The sequence below is a fragment of the Odocoileus virginianus genome, chromosome 13, assembly GCF_023699985.2.
Source record: "Odocoileus virginianus isolate 20LAN1187 ecotype Illinois chromosome 13, Ovbor_1.2, whole genome shotgun sequence".
NCBI lineage: Eukaryota > Metazoa > Chordata > Mammalia > Artiodactyla > Cervidae > Odocoileus > Odocoileus virginianus.
The window spans coordinates 12,166,056-12,176,898 of NC_069686.1; the positions used below are offsets into that span (position 1 = coordinate 12,166,056).

The 10,843-nt window shown below is 38.6% G+C and overlaps 1 protein-coding gene across 19 annotated transcripts in view; it reads left to right on the forward strand.

Annotated features, from left to right (window-relative positions):
- TTN (titin) overlaps positions 1–10,843 on the forward strand; it is a 274,540-nt gene that overhangs the window by 175,176 nt on the left and 88,521 nt on the right. For all 19 annotated transcript variants that reach the window (XM_070475948.1, XM_070475949.1, XM_070475950.1 and 16 more), the window contains 19 exons: positions 549–815; positions 2,694–2,791; positions 3,466–3,634; positions 3,728–3,994; positions 4,096–4,362; positions 4,452–4,730; positions 4,822–5,230; positions 5,340–5,464; positions 5,569–5,835; positions 6,586–6,855; positions 6,951–7,253; positions 7,352–7,654; positions 7,936–8,123; positions 8,212–8,326; positions 8,420–8,704; positions 8,802–8,953; positions 9,642–9,789; positions 10,259–10,436; positions 10,722–10,843. In XM_070475948.1, coding sequence (XP_070332049.1) covers positions 549–815; positions 2,694–2,791; positions 3,466–3,634; positions 3,728–3,994; positions 4,096–4,362; positions 4,452–4,730; positions 4,822–5,230; positions 5,340–5,464; positions 5,569–5,835; positions 6,586–6,855; positions 6,951–7,253; positions 7,352–7,654; positions 7,936–8,123; positions 8,212–8,326; positions 8,420–8,704; positions 8,802–8,953; positions 9,642–9,789; positions 10,259–10,436; positions 10,722–10,843 — 4,212 coding nt within the window. The remainder of the gene's footprint in view (positions 1–548; positions 816–2,693; positions 2,792–3,465; positions 3,635–3,727; positions 3,995–4,095; positions 4,363–4,451; positions 4,731–4,821; positions 5,231–5,339; positions 5,465–5,568; positions 5,836–6,585; positions 6,856–6,950; positions 7,254–7,351; positions 7,655–7,935; positions 8,124–8,211; positions 8,327–8,419; positions 8,705–8,801; positions 8,954–9,641; positions 9,790–10,258; positions 10,437–10,721) is intronic.

Below are 10,843 nucleotides of genomic sequence, written 5' to 3' on the forward strand. Positions count from 1 at the left end.
ACCCACTCCAGTACTCTTGCCTTGAAAATTTTATGGACGGAGGAGCCTGGGAGATTACATACAATCCATGGGGTCGCAAAGAGTCAGACATGACTGATTGACTTCACTTCACTTTACTTCATAGATCACTCAAATCCACCGAATATCAGAAAGGCTAATTTTACTTTTTGGCCTAACAAAATTAGACCAAAATTTGACTTAAAAAAAAAAAAAAAGCCAAACTTGGCTAGAATAGGTTTCACTTCGTTTTTCCATCCCACTGTTTTTATTGCATTCAGTAAACAGTTGGAGGAAATCTCATTATCAATGGGTACCTATCACTCTCTTAACCAAGAGTTGGCTATTATTTCCTTGTTGTTTCATATTCTTTGCTTTTCCTCTGTATATAAAAATAATGATGAAGCATCATTATTAGAGGAAAACATCCAGGTGGAATCAAAACTTACAAATGAAACTTAAAAACCGAAAAGCCCTTGAGATACAAGAGGAGAATTGAGGAGGTGCTGAAACTCTTGGAGAAGTTTGGCTAATTAGTATGATTCTTTCAGAACCCCCAGTTGAATTCACTAAGCCTCTTGAGGACCAGACGGTCGAAGAGGAAGCCACAGCGGTGTTGGAGTGTGAAGTATCCCGAGAAAATGCTAAGGTGAAATGGTTCAAAAATGGGACGGAAATTCTCAAAAGCAAGAAGTATGAGATTGTTGCCGATGGCAGAGTCAGAAAACTTATTATACACGGCTGTACCCCAGAGGATATTAAGACATACACTTGTGATGCTAAGGATTTTAAGACTTCTTGTAACCTGAATGTCGTGCGTAAGTATTCTTCTTACACGGGACTTTTCACTTGTAACTCTTTGATAACAACAAAAACAACAAAACCACTTTTTGCATGCCCTTCTTGGCCTAACTGCATTTCTTGGAGACTTGCATTATTGGTACTGACATAACATGATCTTTTATGTGTTTAAAAAAAAGAGAAATGTCCTTCTGCTACATCTGGTCTGAGAAAGGCAGAGTGATCACTTCTTGCTCTACTTCTCACTGAGTAATGAGCAGATGTGCTCTTTGCGTGGGGTAAGCCTACTACAGGAATATCCCGATACAGATGAGGACAATTTAAATTTAAAAAGACAAGAAGGGAGTCAGAAAAAAAAAACTAAAAAAGGAAAGGAAATGAAAGCAAGTTCCACTTGGAAGGAAAATGAATTCTCAGGTGTGAGAAACCACTAGAAATGAGCATGAAACTTCAGTTTGAAAAGGAGCAGCCCAGAGGTCTGCTGTAGTGATAAAACCCATCCACATAAAGCTGCCTCTGAGAAGAAGAGTGGAAAAGAAGATGGAGTGGAGCCTGGATTGAGCCCTATAAGTGAAGGAGCACTAATGATTTTTAACCTTAATTCTTCCTCTGGTGGAAAATATAACATCTTTTTTCAAAATGCCACATGCTAGCTCATTTTTTTCATTCATTCATTGGTTGAGCAATAACTTTCTTAGAGTGTCTTTATTTTTGTGCAGTATTTGCTATTTACTCACCTTAAGATATGCGGGCACCCCCCCCCACACACACACACACCCCTACCATGTCTAATCCATCAAGCTTACTTTCTGCACTCTGCAAACTAGGGTAGTACCTGCCCTAGCATGGAAAACAGTTTTATTTTTAAAGAATCAAGCCTGTTTTTAAATTCTTTTGTGGAATTAGAAAAAAAAAAATACATTTGCTATTTGGTTTAGTTGCTTCCCATCTGTTAACAGCTCATAGTGGCTTTGATTGTGCTTCCATGCATCTTAGTCGGTTTTACTCTTTCCACATTGTGGTTGCTCTACTTTACTTAAGACAGAATAGCTTCTTGGGTCACCTTCTTCTCTGTCCTCTACTTTGTCTCCACTCCAAGAAGGCTCAGCTACAATGAGCGTATCTTCAAGCCTATTAGCCAGCACTTGTGTCCCAGAATCTCACTGATCAAGAAAGGTCATCTTGGGAAGGACTCACAAGGAGCCCTGAAAAAAGGAAGGACATGCTGGCAGCTCTTCAATCCTATAAATCCACCAACTTAATTCTGGAGATAAATAAAACTATATATATATATATATATATATATATATATATATAAAAGAATCACCCCCCTCCCATTCAAAGCTTGTTGCTTAGTTGCACTAATGAACTTTATGCCTTGTATGTGACATCTTTGAAGCTGACACACACCAAAAAAGCTGAACATGTATGATTTCAATTGCAGACTTATGCCTCTTAGCTATAGACAAGACTGGCCATAGCTCTTCAAGCTGTACTACCACTGAATTCTTCTAATTTCTCAAAGATTATTCTGCCTGCCTTAAATAAGATAATGATTCTTTGCTATTGGTATTTCCTTTGACAATGTCAACTTTCAACTCTGGAGATATATCAATGAAGATTTTTCCTTCCAGCTATCATTCAGAAGAACTAAGCTGGTGATAGACAGGAAGAATTAGTTGGGCATATAATATGCTACATAATTTTATAAAAACTACAGAGATGTGTAAAATGCAAAGTATCACAACTGAATGGCAGTTCCAAGTGACTTCCAAATCAGTTGTAGCCTAATATGAAAAAGCCTGCAAAAAACTCACTTTTTCTTAATATGCACTATAGTAATGTCAGAATGAATTTCTAGAAACCTCATTTTGAATTCTGACCTTCTCTTACAGCTCCTCATGTGGAATTCTTAAGACCACTCACTGACCTTCGAGTTAAAGAAAAAGAAATGGCTCGGTTTGAATGTGAAATTTCCCGAGAAAATGCCAAGGTCTGTGATTGTGTGGTTGCTAACTTGTGTTCTCCAATAAATTTGTTTACTTTTTGGTCAGCCAAAATGAGAGGAAAAAAAAAAAAGTGAATCAAACCTATCTAATCATTTTATTTTTAGATTAATGGTTTTTAGTATGAAAGACATACTTGATTTAATTGTCCTCTTGTTAGTAGTATTAGTAGTATTCATTTGCTATTACTTGAAAAACAGTGGATTTATAATCAGGAGATTTAGATATTATTAATTTGAACCATAGGAAAGAGATTTTTCTTAAGTTAAAAACAATCAAATGTCAGCAATTTCATATCCCTCAACTAAATACCCCTGGTGGCCATTAACTACCATAGGTGAGTCAACTTTGAGTCTCAGTTTACACATCTGGAAAACAAAGGAGTTGGTCTGCATGAAATCCAAAGCCCTCTATGACTCTACACTTATATGATCCCATTATTTTTAATACCCAATAATAGTGTCACAGCTGTTCACTTAATAATTGAAGAAGTGTGTTCTTGTTTTTTGGGGTTTGGTTATATTTACCACTTTAGTTCTTCTTAATAATATAAAGTCTTACTGACTGCTTTTAGAAGAGCTTAGGATCATAGTTCCTCTTAAGGACATACATGTGAAGGAATAAGAAAACTGATAAAAGTATTTGTTTATCTTAAATAAAGGTTCAGTGGTTTAAAGATGGTGCTGAAATTAAAAAGGGCAAAAAATATGACATCATATCTAAGGGAGCAGTCCGCATTCTTGTTATTAACAAATGTCTACTGGATGATGAAGCAGAATATTCCTGTGAAGTAAGGACAGCAAGAACTTCTGGCATGCTGACAGTTCTGGGTAAGAGTGAAGTCTTTCTCTGCAGAAGTATATGTGTTGGGAAAAAAAAAAAATCTCCAGTTTAATTTATTTTTTAAAAAATTCTTCTTGCAGAAGAAGAAGCTGTCTTTACAAAAAATCTTGCCAACATTGACGTTAGTGAAACAGATACTATAAAACTGGTTTGTGAGGTCTCCAAGCCTGGAGCAGAAGTAACTTGGTACAAAGGGGATGAAGAGATCATTGAGACAGGAAGATACGAAATACTTACTGATGGACGAAAGAGAATCCTAATCATTCAGAATGCTCACCTGGAAGATGCTGGCAACTACAACTGCCGACTCCCAAGTTCTCGAACTGATGGCAAAGTCAAAGTTCATGGTATGAAAATTACAATGAATGCTATTTCAAGAAAATCATGCTTGTCACATTTAAGGTACAAATGCTAAAGTTTTCAATATCTTGCAACTTTTTCTTTCCAGAACTTGCTGCTGAATTTATCTCAAAGCCTCAAAACCTTGAAATACTTGAAGGAGAAAAGGCTGAATTTGTCTGCTCTATATCAAAGGAAAGCTTTGAAGTCCAGTGGAAGAGAGATGATAAGACTCTTGAGTCTGGAGATAAATATGATGTCATTGCTGATGGCAAAAAGAGGGTTCTAGTTGTGAAAGACGCCACATTACAAGATATGGGCACTTACGTAGTCATGGTTGGGGCGGCCAGAGCAGCAGCCCACTTGACTGTAATTGGTGAGTGTGTCTGTGCTTCTTGGGTTTACTTACATTCGCATCTACCACGTTGGTCCTTCATACTATAAAGTCTTGCTGATTGCTTTCAGAAAAACTCAGGATCATAGTTCCTCTGAAGGACACCCGTGTGAAGGAACAACAAGAAGTCGTCTTTAACTGTGAGGTCAACACCGAAGGTGCCAAAGCCAAATGGTTCAGAAATGACGAAGCCATATTTGATAGCTCGAAATATATTATTCTCCAAAAAGACCTGGTCTACACCCTCAGAATTAGAAACGCGCAATTAGATGATCAAGCCAACTATAGTGTGTCTCTGACCAATCACAGAGGTGAAAATGTTAAGAGTGCAGCCAATCTAATAGTAGAAGGTAAGTCACTTATTTGACATTAGAGATTTTAAAAATCAATTGCTATTATGAAAACAACTAAAATCAACATTCTTCTTCTCCTTTCCAACAGAGGAAGATCTTAGGATCATTGAGCCTCTTAAAGATATTGAAACAATGGAGAAGAAATCTGTCACATTCTGGTGTAAGGTGAACCGGCTCAACGTAACACTGAAGTGGACCAAAAATGGAGAAGAAGTGGCTTTTGACAACCGTGTCTTATATAGAATTGACAAATATAAGCACTCTCTAATCATTAAAGATTGTGGCTTCCCAGATGAGGGTGAATACATTGTCACTGCAGGACAAGATAAATCTGTTGCTGAGCTTCTCATCATAGAAGCTCCTACAGAATTTGTGGAACACCTTGAAGACCAGACAGTCACCGAGTTTGATGATGCTGTCTTCTCCTGCCAGCTCTCCAGAGAGAAAGCAAATGTAAAATGGTACAGAAATGGGAGAGAAATTAAAGAAGGCAAAAAGTATGTGAGAACATCTCAATCTCTATTTCTTAGCTATATATCCATATACATGTTTGGCAATTTAGTGGTCCTTATGAAAGCTAACCAATAATTCAATCTCTTCTTTTAGATTCAAATTTGAAAAAGATGGCAGTATACATAGACTCATTATAAAAGACTGCAGGCTGGATGATGAATGTGAATATGCTTGTGGAGTAGAAGACAGGAAGTCTCGAGCTAGACTTTTTGTGGAAGGTACATATTAAATGAAAAGACGATTTTTAATATTAGTACCAGTTTTCCAATGTTATTAATCCCAATACAAACATGTTTGTATTTATTTCACATTTTCTTTTCAGAAATTCCTGTTGAGATCATCAGACCTCCCCAAGACATCCTTGAAGCCCCTGGTGCTGATGTTGTCTTTTTAGCTGAGCTCAACAAAGATAAGGTGGAAGTCCAGTGGCTCAAAAACAACATGATTATCGTCCAGGGTGACAAACACCAGATGATGAGTGAAGGAAAGATACACAGGCTACAGATTTGTGACATCAAGCCCCGTGACCAGGGTGAATACAGATTTATTGCCAAAGACAAAGAAGCCAGAGCTAAGCTGGAACTGGCAGGTAAGTCCCTTTCTTTTGTCTTCAGATAGCCTTACAATACTACAGATACTGTGCTGGTTCCAGACTTCACAGTCAATGAGAAAATGTTTGTGAGATCCTTTTATTAAGCCCTGTCCACATGTTAACTATTCTAATTCCTCTTACCACGAAGAGCTTTGCTCTTTACTTAACTGAAACCCAGCACAGTTCCTGGCATAGGGCAGCTGTTCATTAACTCCTAGAATTAACCTATTGCCCTGTGAGTCTCCCCAGCAAACCGAGACCTAGAGCCAGCCCTATTCTTTTCTACTTTCCAAGTCCCTGTGGGGCCTCTTAGATCTGTTCTCATTCTGACCCAGGCTTCTAAGACATCTGCATCAGTTGACATTTTGAAAAAGCCATTAATACACCTCTTGTACATAAGGACACATTTGTCTGATTTATCTTGAACTAAATATGAGGTACCTACTCTATATAAAACAAAAAGCATGTTTTATGCACTATATTTAGGCCTGTTATTATTAACAGCAAAGAATGGAGATTTTATGGTTTCATATCATCCTTAATCCTCTATTCTTCAGAGTCTGATCATTTGTCCAGTAAGCTGTGAGAACTCGAAGTCAGCTAGTATTCTCCACTGTAAAGTTACTGTGATATGCTTCCAAGGTTATGTAACTAGTATTTGCTGACGAATGCATAGTAAAACAGCTAGGGCATCTCTGGACTACAATCAAGCACTTGAAAACATTCACGTATGATTTTTCTCACTAGCTGCACCTAAAATCAAGACAGCTGACCAAGACCTGGAGGTTGATGCTGGCCAGCCTCTGACGATGGTGGTGCCCTACTATGCCTACCCCAAAGCAGAAGCTGAGTGGTTTAAAGAAAATGAACCCCTCTCTTCAAAAACAGTTGATACCACAGCTGAACAAACTTCCTTCAGAATTTTAAAAGCCAAGAAAGGAGACAAAGGAAGGTATAAAATTGTGCTTCAGAACAAACATGGAAAAGCAGAAGGATTCATCAATTTAAAAGTTATTGGTAAGCCCTTGAGTCACTTGGACTTTACTGGCAAAGCACAGCTAAAAATGTGATAATACACTAAAAAAAAAAAAAACTGTATATGTGAATTTCAGATGTTCCCGGGCCAGTACGTAACTTAGAAGTGACAGAAACATTTGATGGTGAAGTGAGCCTTGCTTGGGAAGAACCACTAAGTGATGGTGGAAGCAAAATCATAGGTTATGTTGTTGAAAGACGTGACATCAAGAGAAAGACATGGGTTCTGGCCACTGACCGTGCAGACAGCTGTGAGTTTACTGTCACTGGACTACAGAAAGGAGGAGTTGAATACCTATTCCGTGTGAGTGCAAGGAATAGAGTTGGCACTGGTGAACCAGTAGAAACGGACAGTCCTGTAGAAGCGAGGAGTAAATATGGTAAGAAGACTTTTTTAAGTAAATTGAAAAGTAGCTTATCTTTGCTTTTATCTCTGAGATAACTGAAAGCCCATGTTTTCTTCTGTGATGAAATGCAGATGTTCCAGGCCCTCCTCTGAATGTAACGATCACTGATGTGAACAGATTTGGTGTCTCACTGACATGGGAGCCACCAGAGTATGATGGAGGTGCTGAGATCACAAACTACGTCATTGAATTGAGGGACAAGACTTCTATCAGATGGGAAACTGCCATGACAGTGAGAGCCGAAGACCTGTCTGCAACTGTCACTGATGTGGTGGAAGGACAAGAGTATAGCTTCCGGGTCAGGGCCCAAAACCGAATTGGAGTTGGAAAACCAAGTGCAGCCACACCTTTCATCAAAGTTGCTGATCCTATTGGTAAGTTCGTCAAAAAAGGGGAAATAAGTACTCCACTAAATAAGGAAATTAAGCATATCAATTAAAATAAATCAAAGTTAATGCAAAGAACATCAGAAAAATTTGAACAAAATTGTAGAAATGCAGACTGTGCCTGCTTTTATCCTGTGACTACAGGGATGATCGAAATGATGACTGCATTGTCTTAATAAATCTGTCACTGAATTAAATGGTGGGCTTCCCAGGTGGCACTAGTGGTAAAAGAATTAAATGGTATGCTCCAATTCTTTCTTCCAATCCAGAGAGACCAAGTCCTCCTGTGAACCTAAATGCCTCAGATCAGACTCAGTCCTCAGTTCAGCTCACATGGGAACCTCCTCTGAAAGATGGAGGAAGCCCAATTTTGGGCTATATAATTGAACGCTGTGAAGAAGGAAAAGACAATTGGATTCGCTGCAATAAGAAACTTGTCCCTGAACTGACTTACAAGGTAGGGCATGTGTATCTAAAATAAATAGTATATGATTGTGGACTTAAATGTATATATACTTTTTACAAATATTAATTCCTAATTTTAGGTTACTGGATTACAAAAAGGAAATAAGTATTTATATCGCGTATCTGCAGAAAATGAAGCTGGTGTTTCAGATCCATCTGAAATTCTTGGTCCTCTAACTGCTGATGATGCTGATGGTAAATGGATATTTCACTGTTAGATTTGGGAATAGCTCGTAGCTTCTTTGGGGGTACTAGGATTGGAAAGTCATTAATTTTTCTCTTTGGTAGCTGAACCAACAATGGATTTAAGTGCATTTAAAGATGGTCTGGAAGTTATTGTGCCAAATCCCATCAAGATCCTGGTGCCAAGCACAGGCTATCCAAGGCCAACTGCTACCTGGTCTTTTGGAGATAAAGTACTCGAAGCAGGGGACCGGGTGAAAATGAAAACCCTGTCTGCCTATGCCGAGCTTGTCATTTCTCCAAGTGAACGTCCAGACAAGGGCATCTATACACTCAAGTTAGAAAATCGTGCGAAGGCAATTTCCGGGGAGATTGATGTCAATGTAATTGGTAAGGAACTAACCTTTTATCATATAAGGTGATTTGATGGTACTCACAAATATTGGTTCAAGCTATTAATGATTCTGACTAAATTTTTTTTTTTCAGCTCGCCCAAGTGCACCCAAAGAACTGAAATTTGGTGATATAACCAAGGACTCAGTACATTTGACTTGGGAACCACCAGAAGACGACGGAGGAAGTCCATTAACTGGCTATGTTATTGAAAAGCGTGAAGTCAGCCGGAAAACATGGACTAAAGTGAGTTTTGAGCACAATGCACCAACTCCAGAAAAGAGAATGGGGGACACCCTGCGATGCCTCGCAAAGTTAAATGTTTTTACCTCTACACTGCTGAAAAAGTGCCTCTGTCTTTTAAAATGTATTGATGCTAATGCTTCCTGAGGTAGTTCAACCAAGATTTGGTGTAACTGCCTCATTCTATGAGCTTTACCAGATCTTCAGCTAGGTTTGTTAAAAAAAAAAATAAAGCAAACCCTACTTATTTACTTAGTACCTGATTAGTATCCACTTTGTCCTTTTAAAAGGGCTATAAGCCATTCTAAGGACACTAAGTACTAAATTAACTCCCTGGTCATCATACTTCTCACTCCACTAGATAACCTTAGTTGGCCTAATCTGCCATTTTCTCTCCCTAGTTTATACCATTACTTTCCTTTAACCTTGATTTATCATACTTCTACTTGCCCAGTTGGTAGAAAGAATCAATACCTTATTTGCTGACTTTTTAATGCATATAAATTATGAAACAATTCCACCTTATATTAAGGGTCAAATATTATTTTGTATCTTTCTTTGCAACTTTTTCCTTAATATGAAATTAACACATGAATCATCCTTAGCATTCAAAACTCTGCTCATGGAAAAACCTTGACTTGGGCAGAGAGTTTTTGGAAAACAGCTAATTAATTGTCTTGCTTTGTCCCAGGTTACAGACTCTGTGACTGACCTAGAATTCACAGTTCCTGATCTTCTTCAAGGAAAAGAATATTTATTTAAAGTCTGTGCTCGTAACAAGTGTGGCCCTGGAGAACCCGCATATGTTGATGAACCTGTAAATATGTCAGCTCCTGCAAGTGAGTACATCCTTGATAATTTCTTACCTAGCCTCTTGTTATCTGTTTTTATTTTTTTCTTATTTATTTTTTGGCCACACTTGTGTGGGTTATGGAGCGGCTTCCCTGGTGGCTGAGAGGTTAAAGCATCTGCCTGCAATGCGGGAGACCTAGGTTCTATCCCTGGGTTGGGACGATCCCTTGGAGAAGGAAATGGCAACCCACTCCAGTATTCTTGCCTGGAAAACCCCATGGACAGAGGAGCCTGGTGGGCTATACTCCACGAGGTGGCAAAGAGTGGCTTATGGGATTGAACCTAGGTTATAGCAGTAAAAATGTGGAGTCCTAACCCCTGGACCACCAGGGAATTCCCACTTGTTTTTGCTTTAGACCTGGAGTTGAAGTTATGGGGGAAAGACACAGGTTGGCAACATAGAGATTTCATAGATGGTCTATCTAAGCCTGACCCTCTCTCTTTGAAATGCTATAGCGGTACCTGACCCACCAGAGAATGTTAAGTGGAGAGATCGAACAGCCAAGAGCATCTTCCTAACATGGGATCCACCTAAAAACGATGGTGGTTCACGCATCAAAGGATATATAGTTGAAAAATGCCCACGTGGTTCTGATCGGTGGGTGGCCTGTGGAGAACCAGTGGCAGAAACAAAGTAAGCTTTTAAATTATTTGACATAAGAGTACTCTTACTACATGGGCTTTATTTTGGAAAGTCTAAATGTTAAGTTTAGAATTTCTTCTTTGGTGGACCTAATTTTTTAAAGTGCTGCTGAACTTACCCTTTAATCAATATTTTTATTAATTAAAATATTGAAGCAATCCAGAATTAAAGGATAGTATTATACCAGGGGTATGAATTTTGGAAATATTATGAATACTACACAATGGGACAGATGAAATGCATTAAAGTAAAATATCTTCTTTTGTTCTCTGATAGAATGGAAGTGACAGGTCTTGAAGAAGGCCAGTGGTATGCCTACCGTGTGAAGGCCTTGAACAGGCTAGGACCCAGCAAGCCAAGCAAACCCACAGAAGAAATCCAGGCTGTAGACACACAGG